Source organism: Epinephelus fuscoguttatus, linkage group LG23 (assembly GCF_011397635.1).
Source record: "Epinephelus fuscoguttatus linkage group LG23, E.fuscoguttatus.final_Chr_v1".
In the NCBI taxonomy this organism is placed as follows: domain Eukaryota; kingdom Metazoa; phylum Chordata; class Actinopteri; order Perciformes; family Serranidae; genus Epinephelus; species Epinephelus fuscoguttatus.
Genome location: NC_064774.1, coordinates 14463281 through 14484938, shown reverse-complemented (window position 1 = coordinate 14484938; position 21658 = coordinate 14463281). Strand labels below are relative to the sequence as shown.

Genomic DNA, 21658 nt, shown 5'->3' with positions numbered 1-21658 from the left:
TCCCAAATTGACATTACAGGCACAACTTGAGCAGTTAGCCAGTGCTGCATGTTGTTGAAGTGCTCTTAATTGCGGGGAGTGAAAGCTCCCTGTTGTGTTGGATCTGCTACGCTGGATGTTTTGCTACAAAGCGATCCATATATCGATTGCCCGCTGCCTTTTGAAGGATGCGTGTCAACTTATCGGCCCCATCTACGGAGGAGGTATGAGCCTGTCGGTTAGAAGGGAAGGCAAAACGCTGAGTCACATCCCAGCAACAGTCGCCTGGGCAACACCTCCATAGTGACCAGCCGGAGGAAGATAACGGCCCTCTCGCTGCTCAACTAGTTGTGTAACATCAGCAACGTTTTGTTCCCTCGCCGTTGATTATGCCGCTGTTATCGACTGCCACACGCACTCCTCCCTCTCCTCAGCTTATCCACGTCCTCAAACAGCAAAATGAAATCTGACTTGTGAGGTTGTAGCTGCTCAATAATCAACACACTGTGGTCTCCATGGTGTAATTACTGTTTTGATGACTGTTGCAAAGAATGAAGGGAAACACGAACGACTGTGCTGCAGGCTGTCATAATTATAGCTATCAAGTGTCACCAGCAGAAGGAAATAGGACAAAAGATGGCGTGTCTAATTAAAGCAGACCATCATTAAGAGGCTCAGCAGTTCATCTGATACCAGAACCGTCTGTCTGAGAAGATAATTGCAAACCTTAACATGCATTTTATACTCTCTCTTTGCTTCATCCTCCTGCATGAATCGGCACCTCTGCTGAGTTCAAGTGTGTGTTCAAACTAAGCCACAAAAGCTTAGTTTAATCCAAACAAAATAGTTGAAGAAGGCAAAGAAAGTTTAGTATGATAAAGTGGGTATTCTCGAAATCATCAGCGACAAAAAGCGACACCACACGGGCTCACCTAGCCGATCTCCGCCCCGACATTCTCCGCAAACAAGCTGAATTGAATTTCCTGGCCACGCTGATTCGATATGGCTCACAGGGAAGTCCTGTCTCATGGTGAATCAGTGCGATTGTTGGCCCAGGGAAAGTTTCTCTTCCATCTTTGCCTCACATTATAGAGTTTGTGCCAGAGAGGATTAGCGGTCTTCAGTTTCACTGTTGGCGTTTGCAGAAGGCTTTTGTTCATGATAGCTTGTGCTGTGATGTGGTAGCACTGTCATAACAAAGTGTCTGGATGTGTTTGTCAGTGGAGAGTGACTTTCACTGCAACACCACACATCTAAAGGGAACGGGTTGACGCTGTTGCAGGGCGTTTTTAAATATTAAAGGGACTCTATATATATATATTTTTTTTTCATATCTGTAGTGCTATTCATGAATCTAGATTATTTTGGTGTCAGTGTTTAACCATTAATCGGTTACAAGCCAAGAATATTTTTGACCAGTTATACATGTCGGTCTACAGCTTAATTTTACTCCAGTTCACAGCACTGCACACCAACTGGGTTTGGTGGGAGCTAACATTAGCTAGCAGTGCCACTCATTCTGTGATTACTATGAGTAACGCCGTCCCGACCCAAGACCGTTGGTTTTGGAAACATTGTGTCCACCCTCCGGTCATACCCCCACCCTGAGTAAGCGACTCCATTTGAGCCGCAAAACCCCTTTAGCATTGTTAGCTCTGTTAGCAGAGTCAGCACGGCTAGTTGTGCTAACATAGTTAAAAAGAGCTAAAAGGTTTTGCCGCTCAAAATGAGGCCTTACCCACCAGCGCTATATGGTGAGTAGCTGCTATGTTTCTCCTGTGGGACAGCAGCAGTAATCTCCAAATAGGTAGCTAGCTAGATCCCACCGGAACCAGATGGTGCGCAGTGCAGAGTGGACAAGGCTAACGCTGGCTAACAAGTGATGACAGGAGGGTGGGCAGTGGGCACTGTGTCTCTGCATGTTAATGCCGTGAACTGTCTCTAAATGCATACTGATTTGAAATGAGGCGCTAAACCTGAGTTAATGAAACGTCGGACTAATAGAAAAGGCCTCTTGTATTTCAAGTCTTCTGCATTTTTTTTCTTAAAAACTCATGGGTTAGTTACTGGTTAATGGGTGTCAGGCTATCTGAAGAAAAATAACCAAAACAGACACCACTAGTTGGAGCCAACTGTATTACCATGCAGAAGGAAGCGTGCATCTACTAATGAACGGGAGGTTCGTGCTTGTGGCAGTGCAGGATGTAGACATTAATTGCATCCTCCTCGGCTGAGCGGTAATGTTAGCTAGCTCGGTGGTGCTAGGTGAGCTAGCAGTAGATGCACGCTTTCTTCTGTGTGGTGATATATTTGGTGGGTGTAGTTTGGTAGACAGAAAATAGTTCCTACATGAAACTGCTCACAACAAGGTCTGTGGATTATCTTGAGTAATCAGGTCATGATTTCTGGAAAGAGACATTGACGTTGAGTTTTTTGTTTTATTTTATTTTGTTTTATTTATTTTTTGCTCTGTGAGCTCTGCAAGCTGAGAGAAGGTAGACGTCTCTAAGGCTGATATCTCCAACACTCTGCAACTGACACCAAAACAGTCTAGATCGATAAGTAGCACTGCACGTAATAGCTAAGAAATCTATTTTTGATTTTGGATCGAACTCTCCCTTTAAATACATCAGAAGTACGTAGAGCCTGACTGACAAATTGTCCACGGAAATAGGTTAGTCATCCAGTGGTAGTACAGAGCTGCCAAAGATAGGTTTGTGAAAGTTTAGAAACTTTCACAAGTAACGTAATTTCTCATTCACCCTGAAACTACATTTTTAAAAAAAAAATAAAAAGTACTTCACCTCTTATTAAATTACAGTTTGTGTTCTCTGGCCTTGTCATTCACTTACAGTCTGCACTAGATAAAAGCATCTTTAGTTAAAAAAGCACTCTTCACATTTTTAGAGGAATCCACGTCCTTAATCAATGGAGCTGACCCCAACTTTTCTTTGTCTCCACTTCTTTTTCATTGTGGCCTTTTTCCCTGAATGTCACTTTTCAAAGTCCACATCACACCAGGAGAGAAAATCAAGATCAAGCAGAGTTACGTCGAATCCATTCAGGTCGATATGAAGGGGGCTTAGAAATCTATTAGGCACAGGCCTTTTTTTACAGAGATATAGAGGAATAAGGAGTCGCCTGTCAAACCATGACAGATTAGTGAAGATCAGTCAGACTGCAGCAGCAGGGCACATTAAATGTCTTTCTTCTGAACTCTCTTCTTCTCTTCTTCTTAATCACTCCGTCACTCATTCCCTGAGGCTGATGGCCCTTTAACTATCATCAGGTTATCTTCTCAATTTCAGGAGTCATTAACTGTCATCGTTCTCTGCCTTTTGAGAATCATGTGAGATCACGTCTTTGCGGTCGCAGAGTTGGGTGTAGTTTCCACTTCTTCCACATGGGGGTGAGGTTTGAGCAAAGGTGAGGTGCTGCGTGTCGACACAGATCTGCTCTCTCTGGTCCAGCAGTTTTATTCTCATAATCATCCTCATTGTGGAGAGGGTGTTCATGTGACATTTAATCCCTCAGGCTATAAATACACCACTCGGCTGTGCAGCGAATGGAACATTTTAACATCACTGCCAAATATGTTCAAATTTTATCTGACAGAAACAAAAGTAAAAAAGCCAGAAAGCTCATTCCCACCGTAGCTATATGCAATATCACCAACATGTTGTCCAATTTTAAAGGAGTTCCCTTACTTGATTCTCTTTTAATTAATACATGTAACTCTATAGCATTTCCAAAATTGCAAACAAACTTCAGTCGTTAAACTGCGACTAAATTCATACCAGTTTTAAGCACCCAGTGGTTTACATTATTTAGATTAAAATGATCTAATATAAGTTCTCTAATTAAATTTTTCTTCCTTAAAAACTATATTCTGCCTTGCTTTTAACTTTAAATCTTTTCCATAGAATGTTTCTTAACTTGTACCTTTACCTTTTAACCTTTAGCTGTATATTGTTTGTTGTTTTGTGATGAATGATTTCTATTTTGACTGGTTTGCATATTAGTTATGCGTTTATTTGAACTTATTTTAGGTTTGCTTATTTATTTTTATTTTCTTTATGTCTTTGTTCATCAGCATCACTGAAAATAAAGGTCTCCCTTAGTTGATTCTCTGGATCTTAAATAAAGGTTTGAATATATGAAAAAAAAAAAACTAATCTGAAGAATATCACAAAGCATATAAGTATTATCCACAACAACTGTACTTCTAAAAACAAGTTTTAATATCTAAATCCACATTACCTTTAATATTTAAGTAATAGAAGGACATTGTCTGCTAATCTGTCAGTATTTTCTCGATTAATAGATTAGTTATTTGGTCTATGAAAGGTCAGAAAATTGTGGGGGAAAGAAGTCGTTAAATGTTCTCTAAAGCCAAAGATAATGTCCATAAATGTCTTGTTTTGTCCACAGTACAAAAATATTCAGTTTACTTTAATAGAGGGGAAAATAAACCATAAAATATTCACATTTAAGAAGCTGAAATCAGAGAAGATTTTTTTTCTTGTCTTGAATAATTGCTCAAACCAATTAGTTCACTATCAGATTAGTGGGCGGTTAATTTAGGCTAGTAGTTGACACCTAATCAATTAATTGAAGCAGCTCTAGTACTAAAAATAGGGATCTTTTAGAAGTTCAAATCTCAATTCAAACTCAAATAAGAGATGTATTTATCACTGGGAACTTATTCCTCATATATGCACATAATAGTGCATTCCAACACTCTGCTGTCTTTGTATTTAGTACCAGATTACATAGTTATTTCAAGGAAAATAATTAGGAAGAGGCAAGAGTAGCAGCTTCATAGCTGAGATACTGACTGTTATATCAGCTGCTAGACTCCCTAGCACAGTAGATTTATTGATGGTTTGAAATCTGCAATCACAGGTCGAATGTATTCTTCTACTTCTTCTTCTTGCATCTCTAGTCAAGTGGTCCAGATATTAGCACTCAATCATTCCACCTTAGCGCTGGCATGACCGGCCATCTCTGACAGTCCACATTCATCTTAAACTCTAATGGATGATCTGTATCCTTTCTCTCTCATTCCTTCCACACCTCATTTCGTCTTTGTTTTACTTTATCTTCCATCACTGTGCGCTCCAATATTCCTGTCAGACTGTCTCTCTAATCTCTCAAGGTTATCTGGACCTTGAAGATGTAGTTACATATTTGTATTTGTGTGTCTGTGCTGTCATTTTTACCAGTTGTATTGACGCCTTTTGTCGGCCAAGAACTTTTGGACATAAAAGGCAATTTACCTGGATTGCTAAAACTGGAGATGCTAATTAAAAACACAACACAGACAGTAGAAGATTAATGTTGGAAATGAAGGTCTTAATATGCAGTAGGGGCAGGGTCTGTGAGAGGCTTCCAGACGTTTAATAATCTTGAAAATTTTCATTTTGATATATGCCTGTTACGTCACTATCTATCACCGAATGAGGTAACACAATAGTGACTGAGCCTATGACCCTCTACGAATTGCTTGTCTGGGGAGACGTCCCTGAGAAAAATCAAAAACAGCGCCCTCACACACATTGAAACATACATATATATCAAAACAGTCAACTTGTTCAACCACCTGAAAACACCACACTCTGCAGTATGATGAATGCATGAAGGTCAAACAGAATAAAGTTGTTATTGTTACCTCACTTATTCCTGGTCCTTGTCCAGTGTTAGCGACACTACAGCAGCTACAGTGGATGCCACCTGACATGTTCCACCCACTCAAACACCATTGCAGACAACGTACCCCCCCTCAAGGCAACAGTACTCCCCAATGGCAGTGGCCCCCCAGCAGAAAAAAGCACCATGCCACACTGCAAACACTGCTCAGGAATAGCCTGTGGAGCGTGACAAAAAGTTCAGAGTGTCGACCTGGTCAAGGATTCTTGTGATGTGCTGCTACCCCAGATGTACTCCGATCCAAGGTGGGGCCTCCTTGGATCGGACTTTGCTCTGTCCTGTCGAGGCATGGACACAGGATCTCTGGGAGTGTCCTGCAGTGTCCGGCACCAGTGCGTTGGTGGCAGATCCATTTAGTCCAGTGGGTTGTGAGGTGGGTTAACAGCACGTGCCACAGATGCTCATTCAGATTGGGATCTGGGGAATTTGGAGGTCAGGTTGACACTTTGAGGTCTTTGTCACATTTCTTGGGCCATTCCTGAGCGATGTTCACAGTGTCGCATGGTGGAAACGGGGGTCTTTGAGACTTTAACTTTACTTGACTTTAACAGTTTTGAAAATTACATGGAAAAAGGACATTGGGCACTATTGTTCTCTTGGCTTCCCAGTGAAGGCACCAGTTGCCTCATTCTCCAAGAAATGTCATGGGGTATAACAGGATGTGACCAGATGATTTATCTTTGAGCTCAGGTTTGTGTTGTCTGAGAACAAGCTCTGGAAACCGTTTCCTGTGGTGTGCCGATGATTTTTGTTGGACTATGAATGTGTGTCTGACTTCAATCTCTCCATCCCAGTGTCACTGTCTATGTGTCCTGTTTTCCTGTGTGTCAGTATGCACATTAACAACACATCCTTCTCATCTGTGTACCTGAGAGACCCCCTTCACCTTGTAGACTCTATAATCTAGCATCTTCACAACACGGTGTGTATATCTCCACCACTCCCCTCCTTCCTTCCCTCCCTCCTTATCATCCAGGGCACCGGCGCGTTGCTAAATGGAGTCGGAGCAGCTGTACCACAGAGGCTACTGCAGGAACAGCTACAACAGCATCGCCAGCGCCAGCAGCGACGAGGAGCTGCTGGATGGAGCTGGCGTCATCATGGACTTCCACACCACCGAGGACGACAACCTGCTGGATGGGGACGCTGCCTCCCCAGGTAGGGAGAGTGGGATGTGTCCCCCCAAGCTGTGTGATTGGTCCTGGACCTTTTGAGCTTCCCTTCCAAGACTCAGGCCCGACCAACCCTCACCGTCCAATCAGATAGGACCTTTCCTTGAATTCTCAGTGAGCCTCCCATCGCTCCCCCTGTTCTTTCTGTTGCTGCGTCTTGAAGTCCAAAATCAAGTTTGTCTCCTGCTGAGCACACACGTTGCTATTCTGGCTATGAGTCACCCCACTGCTGATGTCAAGACGCATCAAGTGTGTGTTCGCTCGTGTGTGTTGCTGTCCCATGGCGCAGTCGCTCTGCCATCTGCCCCCTCCTCATCTTCATCTGCACCCATCAGCTGCTCTCCATGCAGTCTTGTCACACCCTACAGACACCTGCCGCCCAGCATCATTCATCCATCCATCCAGCATCATAATCCTGCCCCCTTTCCACTGAAGCGGCCTCACAAATGGTTATAAAACTATTAACTGATATAAAATGGCCCGGAAATTTGGCTACTGTCACTTTTAAACCTGCTATTAACAAAATTACCTGAGCTCAGAAGTTAGCCTTAAGAGGTTTTGACCCCATCTCATGGTCTTCAGAAAATGGAGCTGGCTCTGATGACCTAAGGGAGGCCCTTAAAGATGTATTATGTAGGTAAGGACATTTATTGGCTGCAACCTCTGGGCTGTAGTGTGTGTAGCCCCAAACAAATACCGATGCACAGTTGAGGTCGGGACTTTATGAAAAGGTAGTAACATGTATAAGCAGCACGCATCCAAGAGGAAGCTTCAAACATCACGGACATTGTGCCGAAAAAAAAGAAAAAAGAAATATCGCAAGCGAAGCACCAAGCAGCAAAGCTTGTTCCAAAGTGAAAGTGAATCTGATGTTGGCTTTCACTAATGCAGGTGAGCACTGAAAGAGCGTCACTAACTAAGCCATACAAAGTTATCTCAACGAGGTAACATACTAGCTTTGTCAGACCTTTCAACCAAACCTCATGGTCTTCATCAACAAATTTAACTGGCTCATGTACTCAAAATATGTTGAGGGGCAGCTAATTAAAAAGGCAAAAACAATTGTTTTCCCATTTAAAAGCTACGTAGTTTAAATTATTCGTGAATTCAGATGCATTATTATTAAATTGATTCTTAGAAAAATGTTAATTTCTCCAGGTCATTAAAGGTATACGATGCAGAAATTGTTGGTTACTGTTTGTAAACGCAGCTTTCAAACTTGGCCCCTCCTCCTTACACCGCTTTTAATGCTAGCTGCTATTGTAACATTACATTTGTTGTAATGGAAAAGCCAATATCTTAGCAAGCTAACTAAGCTAACTGCCTGCACCTACCTGTCCAACAGAAAACAGGCCAACTCTTGAGTCCGTCCTTTCCTTCAGTGCTCACCAAGGGAAGTGAAAGCCAACCCCCGGTTCACTCTTGTTTTGAACAAGCTTTGTCACCTTGGCCTTTCGCTTCACTATATTTGCAGGTTCTTTCAGTGTTCTTGATGTGTGCTGCTTCAGATCAGATCAGAAATACTTTGTTGATCCCCAGGAGGAAATTGTGATACGTTACAGTCACTCTGATATATAGCAAAGAGAATTATATAAAGTAGAAATCAGAAGAATGAAAATAAGTATTTAAAGATATAAAAATATGTGCGCTATGCTACAATGTTCAACATTAGTAAAATAAAAATAATATGTGTATTATGCTAAGTATATAAAGAATGTAAAAATGCTCTGGCACCTAGGGTCTCATTTATAAACATTGCGTACTTACATAACAAGGCCTGAAAGAGGCATACGCCACTTCCCACGCAAGAGTTGTGATGTATAAAAACAGACTTGATAGGAGACACTTTGACCCATGCCTATGAACATTTTGGAGATGGGAAATCAGAGACGCAGATGGTGAGATGGAAGCCTGATTGTAGAAATTGTCAAATATGTTTTGGCGCGTTTAGCATTTTAGCTGAAATGTTAGCGTACTGTTAGCATGTTAATACGCATATGAACAACTATTGGATGGTAGGTTTAGCATCACCTTTAGCATTTTAAGATGTTAGCATACTGTTAGCATGTTAATATGCATATGAACAACTATTGGATGGTAGGTTTAGCATCACCTTTAGCATTTTAAGATGTTAGCATTCTGTTAGCATGTTAATACGCATATGAACAACTATTAGATGGTAGGTTTAGCATCACATTTAGCATTTTAAGATGTCAGCATACTGTTAGCATGTTAATATGCATATAAACAACTATTGGATGGTATTGTTTTATAAATGAGACCCCTAGTTGCTACCTTTTTATAAAGTCCTAGCCTCAGCTGCGTTGCCAAGGATCGTTGCTAGCACAGAAAATATGAAAATACAGGCAGAGGGCAGAGTCAGTCCAGAAAAATAAACTGCAACACACTCAGAGTGGGTCATAAGTGACGACTGAGAGGGATTACATTTGTATGACGACGTTTTTTAGGAAAATTGCGCATAGTATATCTTAAAAATTATTTGTTGTTTTTATTTATTTATATAAAAATCCAGTTTTGTTGGAATTATTTACTAATGAATACATGAATTTAACCATTTAAACAATTATTGAATTGCTTTATAACCATTTGTAAGGCTCTCCAAGGACTCCTCATTTTAAGTTGTTATTTTTCCACCTACAGTCATTTGTTTACTCATCATGCACATCTTACTTGACTTGTTGTTCTCTCCACAACATAACTATGACTGTTCCTGCACCAAACTTTACTCTGCATGGTTTTATGTTTTTGTCCACTCCTGTATCCTGTCTATCCTGTTTCCATCCACCATCTTGACCTTGTCACCTTCTTAACACTCGTGCTTCCTGTTTCGCAGTTTGTTTTGTGGTTTTTACGTGTGCTTTGGCCTTGCTCGTTGTTCCTCCTCCGCCTCGCTTTGTGGCTTATGTGGATTGGTCCTTCCTGTCAGGTTAGCAGTGAAAGATAGGTGGGTGTTCGTCATAACACAGACACGTGGCCGAGCCGCTGTTTTTATTGTATTCATAAGTGCGTCATCGGCTGGCTAAATATAGAAGAGCTTAGGTGGAGCGCGGTGTACAAGTGACACACAGTGATTGTAGTTTATTAAAGATACATGATTTATTACGCACTTTCAAAAGAGTGTGTTGTAGCATGGTGTTTTGTGCTTAAGATCATGACCTCATTCACAGTTAGACTGCCACAAATCACCTCTGCCATGCTGCTTGTTGTCTGGCTGCCATACTACATAATTATAGTCATACTTGTCATTCCAGTGCAGTCACCTGTTTCTCATTCATTCAGGAGCTGTGTGGCACCTCTGACTGATATATGTGGTGTCACATCGACATCTGATCTGCTGCATCCTGTTTGCACTTCCTTGTCTGAGTAATTATGCTGACTCCTCTCTTTAGTTTTGACTTGCAGCTGATCAAACAGAAAAGGCACATAGTTCCACAGTGCTTCCATGTTGGTTTTGTGTGAAATCCATATGCTCTTTGAATGCAGACAGAGCACTTAAGTTAGTGAACCAGTGTGTTTGTGCTGGTATAGAGACACTTTGGTCTGTTTAAACTCTCTCCTAAGTGCTTGCTGAGCAGAAAGAGGTATTTTCTGTCCATTAGAGTTGGATGATGAAGATTATCTGCCTTTATTTAAGTCAGTTTAAGAACACAGTGAAAAATAAAAATGCACAGGGTTGGATACTATTCACGTTTGAATCAGTAACAGTACTGGTGCCACATAGGGGTGGAAATCACTAGTTTTATCATGATACAATATTATATCGATTCTTTGGACAACGATACCCTATTTGCAGATATTACAAAGTCTGCCACAATACGATTTTGATACGATGCGGTTCAAGTCCTGTTTATACGACAACGATTTCAACCGAAAACGGTAAACTTAAGTTGCGTTTTTGGCTGATGGTTTACATGACAGCGGTGTTTTGGGTGCTTGAAAATGCAACGTTTTGAAAACGGGTTCCAGAGTGCAATTTGTTGGAAACAGCACCGTCTCCATTGTCATGTAAACTTGCAATATGCAGCTCCTCTGAAAACTGAGACTTTTCACACATGTGCAGTACAGTTCCAGTCAATTTAGCAACGCTTCTCAAGCAAAGCGTAGATTTACTGTAGCAACTCCACCTCGTCGTCCTGTCCAGACAAACGTTCGTTCGGTTGCCATTTTGTTTGTTTCACCACTCTATAGAAGGAAACGTATGTACGCAAGTTCAGTCAATACAAAGTCAAACTGCCAACTACTGGCCTGGCATGTATACTACAGTGTTTTTGGTCATTTTTGCGTATCCATGTACACAGCGATTGTTATCAAAATGTTACACTGTAGCAACTCCACCTCGTCGTCCTGTCCAGACAAACGTTCGTTCGGTTGCCATTTTGTTTGTTTCACCACTCTATAGAAGGAAACGTATGTACGCAGACCCAAGTTGTTTCAATACAAAGTCAAACTGCCAACTACTGGCCTGGCATGTATACTACAGTGTTTTTGGTCATTTTTGCGTATCCATGTACACAGCGATTGTTATCAAAATGTTACTGTTACTGCAGTGATAGTTTTGGCTCGTTGGGAAGCCGACGGAGCTTCGTGGCCTGCTTTGGGGCACTTTGCAGCATGTACACCTTTTTCCGGAAGCCGGCCATGAATATGCGGGCAGCCTTGGAGCGTTTTGCGGTGCTTCCACCTCCTGTCTGAACCTTGCGTTCTCACCCAGTACCAAAACTTGGCACTGATTGATTTAAGCTCAATTCTTATGCGGTAGTACGGATGGTTCCCTTAAAAGTATCGAGTTCAGTACCCAGCCCTAGTTGTGTTGGAAGTGAACTAGACAAGTTGCTTGTAGAAAACACAGACCTTTCCCCTGCCAATTATTCTACTATTATCTTCCATCTCCTTTCTCTGAGGTGTAACATTCTTCCGTCTAAGTCTGGTCACAGCTTTTCCTGTTTTGCACTGACAAGGCTGCAGCAAGACTCGTATTCATGCAGCTATCTGTATCAAGAATTTTAAGTCATGTGGTATATTCTGATGTAGCTGGCACAAAACCCTTAATATATCTGTTAAAGTGAACATCTAATACACACTTTCACTCTGTTGTTTGGTGTTGCCCACGTAAAAGCACACAGTTCTGTGGGAAGGTTGCTATGATGCCCAGAAGAAAGGAACATCAGAAAAGTGTTTCTAAGGTTACACCGTGTACTAATGGTCTAATGTAGTTCCTATAACAGATTGAATGTGCCTGGTAATTGTGGTACTTTTCCTCCTTGACAGTACTTGTTTTTACATTTTTAATAACAAGTCGCAGAACACTAAAACCTGCTTCTTAACCACTGTAAGGTTGTCTGCTTTGTAGAAACACCACTCACAGAAACAGTGATAGACTGAGATTACAGTTTTATATTACAGTGTACGTCTGACTGGCTGCATCTATAGATTTCCCCAGTGAATATCCTCCTGACTCCAGTTGCATGATGTGTAGTAAAGTGTATCAGTGATATAACGACTCTGGAGTCTAGACTCAACCTATTCATTATTAATAAAAGGAGACTGTGGGTGACCAGGCTGTTCAGAAGGGCACACGTAGATGACTTATCTATATGGGCAACCATGTACAGTGCAACAGGATGCATACACAAGAGAAGGAAGTGTTGCAGCAAAGGCAACTTTGTAACCTAAATCAGAAAGGATGCTTCTTTGTCAGCTGTATTTATGTTCATTTGTGTCTTAAGCTAAAAACTAACATTGGTATTTCAACATTTTACAGTGTTAGCATAGTGTTAGCTTGGTAATTTGCATATTAACAACTAGGGGTGTAACGGTACACAAAAATCTCAGTTCGGTATGTACCTCAGTACACAAGTCACGGTTCGGTTTTTTTCGGTACAGTAATGAAAAAAATAGACAACTATTAAATATCTTTTACTTATTGGTAACCTTATTAAAACATACCACCACAGCAGTTAACTCTTTTTACACAATTTTTGAATGAAACAAATATATATAAAATACTGCTTTTTCACATTGTTTGAATGAAAATAGAAATATAAAAGTGAAAAATAAAATCCTGCTTTTTTTTTTTTAACATTTTTTGAATGAAAAATATAAATATATATTTCTGCTTTAACAGTTTTACTCAATTAAAATAAAAAGTATAGTGCAGCTGGTCAGCTTTAAAGCCTGCTCAGATTCAGTTTTACTAGGAACTTACTTAGCTTTCCCACTTTGTTAAAGTGCAGTTAACAAAACATGCTTATATCTAAAGTGCAGCTTAAACAATTTTACTCAACTCCAATGGCATTGATTATTTCTTTAGCGCGATGGTCAGGGAAATGCTCTTTCTTTTTAAATGATGACGATATCGTAGTTTGCACCAGATTGCTTTTTCTAGTTGTACTGGTTAACGTTCAAACTCGGGTGGTGTCGCTTTAGATGCGTTAGCATGTTAGACGTGTTTCCAAGTACATACCCGACCGCTGTTCTGCAGTGTCGGCACACTGCTTTTGTCTTGTCAACTTGTTTATTTCCATCTTCGTATTTTACCCTGAAACCAAAGTGTTCCCAAACGGAGGACTTAAGGTTTGCGGGTGTGTCTTCAGGTTCGTCAGGTTCACTTGCCATGTTGTTGCGAGAATGCGCTGCACAAAGTGAAAGCGGAGATTTACGGGACTCGGTCCGTCACTCAATTATGTCCGTCGGGGAACTAGATATTTTAAATGGTTCGGCTCGCAAAAACGGAATTAAAATAAAACAAAATAAAATAATATCCTGTGCCCAATAATTCGGTACAGGGTCGTGCCGAACCGGAAGTCGCATACCGAACGGTTCAACGCAAATACATGTACCGTTACAGTCCTATTAACAACTATTAGAAGGTAGTTTTCGTATCACATTGAGTTTTTAAGATGTTAGCATAGTGTTAACTTGTAAACATATTATTTAGTACATTACTTGATGTTGTGCATGTTAGCTTATTAGCTTATGTTAACTCTGGTAAACAGCTACTCAGTATACACCCAAAAAAAAAAGATTCTTAAAGTTGGTGGATAACGCTTACAATTAGGAATTTATTCAGCATAAAAAATGACGTTTGTCACATTAATGTGTTTTAGTCAGTTGACCACTCATTTTTAAGAAGTAAACATTTTTGAGTAGTATGGAATTAAAATAAATATGTTACAGTAACTTAAATAAAATAATTTGACCACAAAATATCACCCACAACTTTTGGATAGATATTAAGTTGGTTCAACCTGATTAAGCTTTTTGAGATGTTGTACTTATCTAATTGAGTTTGTCAGATTATAAAAGACTTGTAGGATTTACTCAATATTGCCGGAGTTGGCACTACTTAAAAAGATGCATGCAAATTGTTACCTTTTTTTAAAGTTGAACCAATGGATTCTTTTCTTGGATTGTACAGTAACATATATGTGTAGGGCTTTTATTGTGAAAGGTAAGAACAGAAGGTATGTGCTGTTTTAGTTGAGGTTGAATTGGTTATTCAAGTTTGCGGCCTTGTTGGTTTGGACTTCAGGGCCCTCGTGTCATTGTTTTGTAATGCTCATAAATAGGCACAGCTAAGTTTTTGATGACTTTATTTTGCGGTGCAAAAACTCAGAAAAATTTCCGCTGTGAGCGCCCCCAAAAAATCACTTTTTCTCTGTGTAATATTTGCATTCTGTGGAAGGAATCATGACCAAAAAAGTACGAAAAAAAATATTGAAGTGCAAATTAATCACAGAAAAAAGGCATTTATAAGTTTTGCTTTTTGTCTATGCCCCATCACATCACGTTGGGGTAGTAGAGATTGTGCTTATCTTCTGTATGTGTGTTTACTTAAGTGGGAATGGCTACCATGTCAGCGTCTCCAGTCTCTGCGTGGTGATTAGCCTCTCACTTCTTTCCTCTGAAACTGGACCCCTGGGCAGTTTACTCTGAAAGGTGAAAGCGTGGGGTAACCCTAACCTGCCACTTACACTGTAACTGCTGCAAATACAGAGTGAGTATCAGTAAATGACGAAATCTGACAAATACTTGTGTATCAACAGGTTGAACAGAGGCTAACAATCATTTATAAGAACAAGAGGGACTTCGTCCTTTGTCCTTCAGCCGAGGTCCCTAACTACTGTTTGACCTGCCTGTCTTGTTTTGTCAGTATTTTCGGACTATATTGTGACACACTACTGTATCTGCCTTGGCTCCACCCACACGTGCGGCGACATTCCCATGAACTAGTTGGGCTGCCAGCTGGTGTGAGCTAGCATTTCAGGAAATCTCTGGATGACAGTTCCTCCTTGAGGCTGGTGCGCTGCCTGTCTCTGCCTCCCTGTGCTATTTTTACGTCGTAGTGAGGGGTGGGCTCATAGGAGAGCTTGTAAAGCCCTCCTCTGGGCTGAAACTGCAGAGTGAGCAAAGAGGGCCGGCTCACTCTGTGGTCCCGTGGTGATTTTCGTTGGAACTTTTTGTTTGCTTGAAAGAAGTAATGGAGATAAACGGAGCAATGCCTTGGGAAGTTTGAGCTGAGAAGGATTCATTCTGTTTTTTTGTTAAACTCACTGGTTCATGTTGTGGTTTTGCTGTTTTGTCGTTCTGACTGGGACTTGTTGAACAGAGAGGTGACAAACTATGGCTGAAACCACCTGTGTAATTGCCTAGCAACAGGAGCCCTGCTGACAGGTAAGGGACTGTTTAGGATCAAGAAAAGACCTTTTTATATTATAGTGAAAAGAAAGGTACAGAGTGTGAAATGTCAGCGTCCTATTGTTTATGCCTGGGAACTGGAAGACGTGACTTATGCTGCATTGTTTGATATAATAACACACAATCGCACGTTTACAAAACACCTTCTGCCGGCAAATACAGAGACTGTGTGATCCCTTTTGGATTCAATGCATGAAACCCACTGCAGTTCAGAGGGGTGTAAAGACAGGAAAGTGGGGAGGGTTCCCCTATATCAGGGTCAGTAACGTCTGGCTTGCGTTATGGCATGTATGCTACGAGACGTTCAGATTGTATCTCACATCCTCCCTGTAGAGTCACCGTGAAAGAGGAAGATTAAGCAGCTGTTGTGCATCTGATATTGTAGTCACTTTTTGCCCATTTCCAAAACACACTTTCTCTCTGCGTGCTGCAGCAGAGGCATCTACTGCAGTGGAATTTATTCAGAAATACCCAAAATAACAAGGCAGATTGGCAAATAACTGCCATGGGGAAATAGTTATTTCTTGTTTGTGCAACCACAAAGCGTTCTTTCATTTCATCTATGAATAGGCTATTGATTTTGGGCCGCTGTGTAAAGTTTTCTTCTTTATATGTTACAGCTGTAAACAGAGATTGACCAATCTGACCTTTTCTCTTCCAATACCTTAACTTAAAGGAACAGTACGTAAGATTTAAGGGCATTTCGTGGTATCTAGCAGTGAGGATTGTACATTGCCATCAGCTGAAAATTCTCCTGGTTAGAATTCCTTCAGTATTCACTGTTCAGGAGGTTTTTACCAGGAGCTGAATTATCCACAGAGGGCTCCTCCTCTTCAAAACAAACAGTCCAGGTGATTAAAACTGGTAAAAAATACTGACTAAAGCAGTTTTATGCAGGGCTGCGCATCGCCACTGATTTCCTTCGATTGGATTTAGATTCACAAGGTCCTGATTCGATCCAATTGGCAATATTTTACAATACCAATTTTTGCTAGTATGAGAAAGAGACTCTCTGAGAACTAATACAGTAAATTTTACAATGAATTATTTTTTTTAAAAAAATTCAATAATAAATAAATTCAGGAGTAAAACTGAGTATTTTATAACTAAATGTTGTTTCTAGAGCAGCAAGAGTGATATTAAAACAGCAAAGTCACAATATAAACTTGATATCTCATTGGAAACAGAATAAAAATGTCATATTCCTGACATCACAGTACTGAATGAAATTTAGAAAGAATGGTTGACACAGACATCAGTCAGTATCAGTCCTGCTGTCCTCTCTGCTCCTCCCCCTGCTGCTGAGGAGAGTCACTGCCTGCACGTCACATTATGTTTTAAGATACGTGGCACACTGAGCTAAACTGTTTGACATGAGCAGTTGTTTGAGCTTGTTAATTAAATTTTGCTATTATCTGGAAAGTAAAGCGTAATATTAGCGGTGGTGGATGACAGACTACAGACAGTGCAGATTGAAACATCACTTTTCTACATGTTTACATGTTGCTAAATAAAAAAATATACTTTATAGATAAAGTATTGACTTTTTTCCAAGTTGAGGTTTCATTGCACTCAATAACAAGTGTAGTTGTCGTCAGCTCGTTATCTTCACCTCTCTGTCTCCACCACGACATGTCTTTGTGCGTAGCAGCCCCACAAGCACAGACAGCAGAAGACAGCAGGAGGAGAGGCTGCTGCAGTATGATGATAAATTACAGCAAGCTAACAGTTACAGATTAAAGAACTGGTAATGTTGAGCTTCTCAATACTACAGTCAGTAACTATTTAGTGCTGGCGCCCATTTTCTACCGGTGAGATTAAAGCTTTACATATCTGTAAAAAAAAACAACAGCATATTAACAGAGGGTCAAGTCTTTCAAATGAAGATTGTTTTTGAATCGGATGAATCAGTTATTTTAACCCAGCTCTAGTTTTTTTTTCTGACGCTGTTTTGGATGTCACAGACAAGCTGCTAGCACAGCACCTGCTAATGTTTGCTCATCTTTTTTTTTTCTCATAACTTCAGATTAAGTCTCTCAGGAGGTTCTTACCAGGAAATTGTCCACAGAGGTCTCTTCCTCTATAAAACAAATGGACTTGCTGATTTAAACCAGTAAAAACAAGAGAAACAAGAACGCGTGAATGGCCATATATATGGCCATCTATATCCAGTGTTTGGTTTGTCAGTTCTGGGCTACTGTAGAAACATGGCGGTGCAACATGGCGATCTCTGTAGACGAGGACCTGCTCCCCACATAGATATAAATGCCTCATTCTAAGGTAACAAAAACACAACAATTCTTATTTTCCAGTGATTAAACACTAAAGGAAATATACTTATTATATCATATTTCTGACAATATATCCCCCTAAATCCTATAGACCAGACCTTTAAATTTCCTAGAGATACCAGTTACCAATCTGATACTACGAATGCTCTCTTTCCCCGGAATTTGATATCTGTATGTGTCACTGGCTGTAGCTCATTGGATCAATTTTGTGTAAGGTAGTGTGAGACCAGGGATTTCTGTAGCATTGAAAACTAAGTTTTGACAGATACCCAATACACTTAACAAGCTAAGCCCATGTCATTTAATCTACAAGATATCAGACATTTTTGAAAAACTGTGGTCTTCACAGTCTTTTGAGGTCTGACTGACTGGCCAAAACTTAAACATATTCAGTTTATCATCAGACAAAGAAACCAGGATTAACAGCATCATGGAGAACCTGAGAATCTGAGTCTTGAGGAAATTTAGGAAGACCAAGTTCTTGTTAACGTTTACAAAGGTGCAATAGAAAGCATCCTGGCTGAAAACATGATAAACTGCAGCGGGGTATTAAAACCGCCCAGAGCATCATTAGTACCCATCTACAGAGCATCAGTGATATGGGTGAGGTTAGGTGCCTGCACAGAGCCCAAAGGATATTAAAAAACATTATCTACCCCAGCAACAGCCTATCCACCCTGCTGCTGTCTGACAGGCGATACAGAAGTACCACCAGACTACAGAGCAGCTTCTCTTCTCACCTTATCTTCTGTAGTTCATCATAAAACAAGTTTTTTTTGTTGTTGTTTTTCTTGTGTAGCATAAAGGGACTACAACTTGGATTTTGCTGTGTAACCTTGTGTTGTAGAAAGACAATTAATGATCCTTGTCACCTTGAAGTAGTCACATTCTTGGGGCAGGAGCCACTACATTCTTTGCATTTTTGCTTGACAAATGACTTTCTGACCAACAGCTGTGGGGACGCCCTGAGAGGAGCTGCCCACTGGGGAGGTCCTCCAATAACTGCATGCTTTAAACCAGTGGTTCCCAACTGGTCTAGCCACAGGGTCCAGATTTCTCCTTTGTCATTAGTTCAAGGTCCACACAGTTTTATATGTTAAGTATCATACTTGTGTTTGGTCATGTCGTCGAGGTAGTTTGCTGTCTCTGTTAGGTAGCTGTCCATTAGTCACTCAATTTACAGCAGGAAATGGCACTTGAGATGCATTCGGAACTGACCCACAACCCACTTTTGGACCGCAACCCACCAGATGGGAACCACTGCTTTAAAGGGCTTTTTTTCCCTGTTGGCATTTGCACCACCAAAAGAAATGCTGCATTGATGTAAGCCGGCTGGCGGCTGGTATCAAGCCCCCAGGAAGTGCGCAGGGCTTTTAAGCCAATTTTTGTTGGAGCCAAACAGTAGCATTTAATCTGTTGTGTAATGCCATGGAGCCCAAAATACTTTTTATACAGACTTACATGGCAAAGGAGAAGTTTGTAAATCAGTGGATACATTTTCTTGAGCATCCAACCCCCCGCGAAATTACTTGCTTCACTACCATAATTTCATCCATTTGGTCCCATAACATTTGGAAAGTCTAGAAGAGCCACACGATTAAAACATTTTAAGTTAAGTTAATGGAGCCAAACCACCCTTCGCTAAGTCCCGCCCCTGGATGCAGGCTGGCAAATCATAGCATAGCATTGGGCCGGCTCAGACCAGGGTCCGACAACAACACAGCTGTGCTCCATTGACTGTAATGTAATCGTTTCAGATTTCCTTCATTTTCAGGCTGGTTTTGTGGATTTGGAGCTAAATGTTGTGCCTGGGGCACGTCGTTTATTAATGATACTCGTTACCTGGAGAGGTTGGAAAAAGATACACGTTTCTTCCCTGTTCCAAAACCAAAATCAGACCCTGAAAAGTGTAGGGTTAGCTAGCTAGCTACTGAAGATATAGCCTACTGAATGTATACACATGCTGCTTTTGCTTTTTAATGATTGTAACAGTGAAACAAAGACCGACCCTGCTGTACAGGAACCAGTGAAGGGAAGCAGGGAAACTCTGCTGATATTCAACCAGCTGTGTGTCATTGTCGTCTGCTTCTCTCTGGAATCACTGTTTCATTTTCCCAAAAATATGATAATATTACTTCAGGGAGTGCAGTTAGTTACAGTGTGGGCTCCATGCTAGCTAAGACAGCTTGTCGGACCATCGAAAAGGGGCGGGGCTTAGCGAAGGGTCAGTTGGGTCTATAGGGATTTCTACTTTTTCACATTCCCAAACCATGTGTAAGAAAGTTCCAGTTTGTTCAGGCCGGCAGATTCTTAGCAAAGTTTATCATAATGAACAGAGCCCTGCCTCCAGCGCTGTATCCAGGTCTCTTTGTACATCCATGGTTAGTACAGCAACGTCATTTTGCTTAGCGAAGCCTGGACTTCACTGTCAGTCCATTTATCCTTGTTTACTGTTGTTTGTGTTGTCTGTTGTTTACACTGGTAACAGGTTTTTAAAAATGGCGATGTTGGTGCTGCATTGGCTCGTGTGTGTGTTTGACCAAAGTACGATTGTTCCTCCTTCTTCTAGTCCAAAAACACCTAATGAATTTATAATAATGATGGCTGCAAATTATTTTTGCCAAACAATTAATTGACTAATATTTTCAGCTCTGTTATCAACATCCACCTGTCAGCAAACCTCTTCCCCTAAATGCTGTAAGACCTACCGTTACTCTTGACTTAAACCCCCCTTCACTTGCTCAGAATAGAAAATCCCATGTTAGAGCTCACCCTCACACACCCCTGTGACCCTGCACCATGGTCTCTCCTATACAGGCAGGGCTCACTGATCTCCCCTAGCAACCAAGCAGGCAAGGCTGACCGGCCGGGTGCGCTCGTGTTTCCGTTAGAGAGTGTGTGTGTGTGGTGACATCATCAGCCCTAACAGTCAGCTGCTGCAGTGGAGGGAGAGCGAGAGAGAAAAGGGAGGGGGAGGGAGAGAGGACACAAACACACACACACACACACACTCTCTTTCACTCATACACACACAAACACACACAGCACTGCTTGTCTTCCTCTGGTAAACATGGCAGCGGCAACTGACACACACGCAGCGAGCAGTGCGTACTGAAGCTTAGCTTAGCCTAGCCTCGTCTCAGCTGTCAACATGGAGGAGGAGGACGCGGCGGCCGACCCCTATTTGCCCTACGACGGGGGAGGGGACACAATCCCCCTGCAGGAGATCCCTAAAAGAGGTACGCCACGTCCCCTCTTCGTTTTCTTCCCCCCTTCCTTTCCTCACGCTGCTGTGATGACAGAGGCCGACCTCCTTCTTGTACAGTGAGTGCATGTAGCCATATGGCAGGCAGACTATGGTGCAGGTTAAGCAAACGCTGCCTTATCTGTTATACGTGAGGCATGGAAATTGGGGTGCCAGTATGGATTTGAGGCTGCCATCGCTATTGACTGCATGTTCTGTGAGAGCAAACCCTGCCCAGCTCAATTCACCATTCAGCTCTCTGTTGATGATCAACCAGCAGTGTGTGTGTGTGCACGTCAGCCAGAGATAATGAGATAAAGAGGGAGCTGAGTGAGTGTGAAGGCTTGTGCTCGGGCCTGTAAGCAGCAGCAGCAGCAGCGACTTAATGCAACATCATGGGCATCCATTTTACTTTCTCCACACAGAGAGGCACAGTCAGGCTTTGGCTGCTACATATGTGAACTGGATGTTCGTAGATGTAGGCTGTGTGTTGGTGGAGCGTTTCACAGTGTTCCTGCAGTGTGAGGACACCTGTTGGCCAGATA

The 21658-nt window shown here is 41.5% G+C and overlaps 1 protein-coding gene across 7 annotated transcripts in view; it reads left to right on the top strand.

The window, feature by feature from the left end:
• clcn3 (chloride channel 3) overlaps window positions 1-21658 on the top strand; it is a 113093-nt gene that overhangs the window by 52975 nt on the left and 38460 nt on the right. For 3 of the 7 annotated variants that reach the window (XM_049569588.1, XM_049569591.1, XM_049569592.1), the window contains one exon: window positions 6665-6846. The exons of 1 other annotated variant lie outside the window; for it this stretch is intronic. In XM_049569588.1, the coding sequence (XP_049425545.1) occupies window positions 6684-6846 (163 nt within the window). In that variant the 5' untranslated portion in view covers window positions 6665-6683. Of the gene's footprint in view, window positions 1-6664; window positions 6847-15126; window positions 15555-20799; window positions 21109-21658 lie in introns of those variants that run through there. 3 more of the 7 variants (XM_049569593.1, XM_049569589.1, XM_049569595.1) reach the window with 3 other exon arrangements.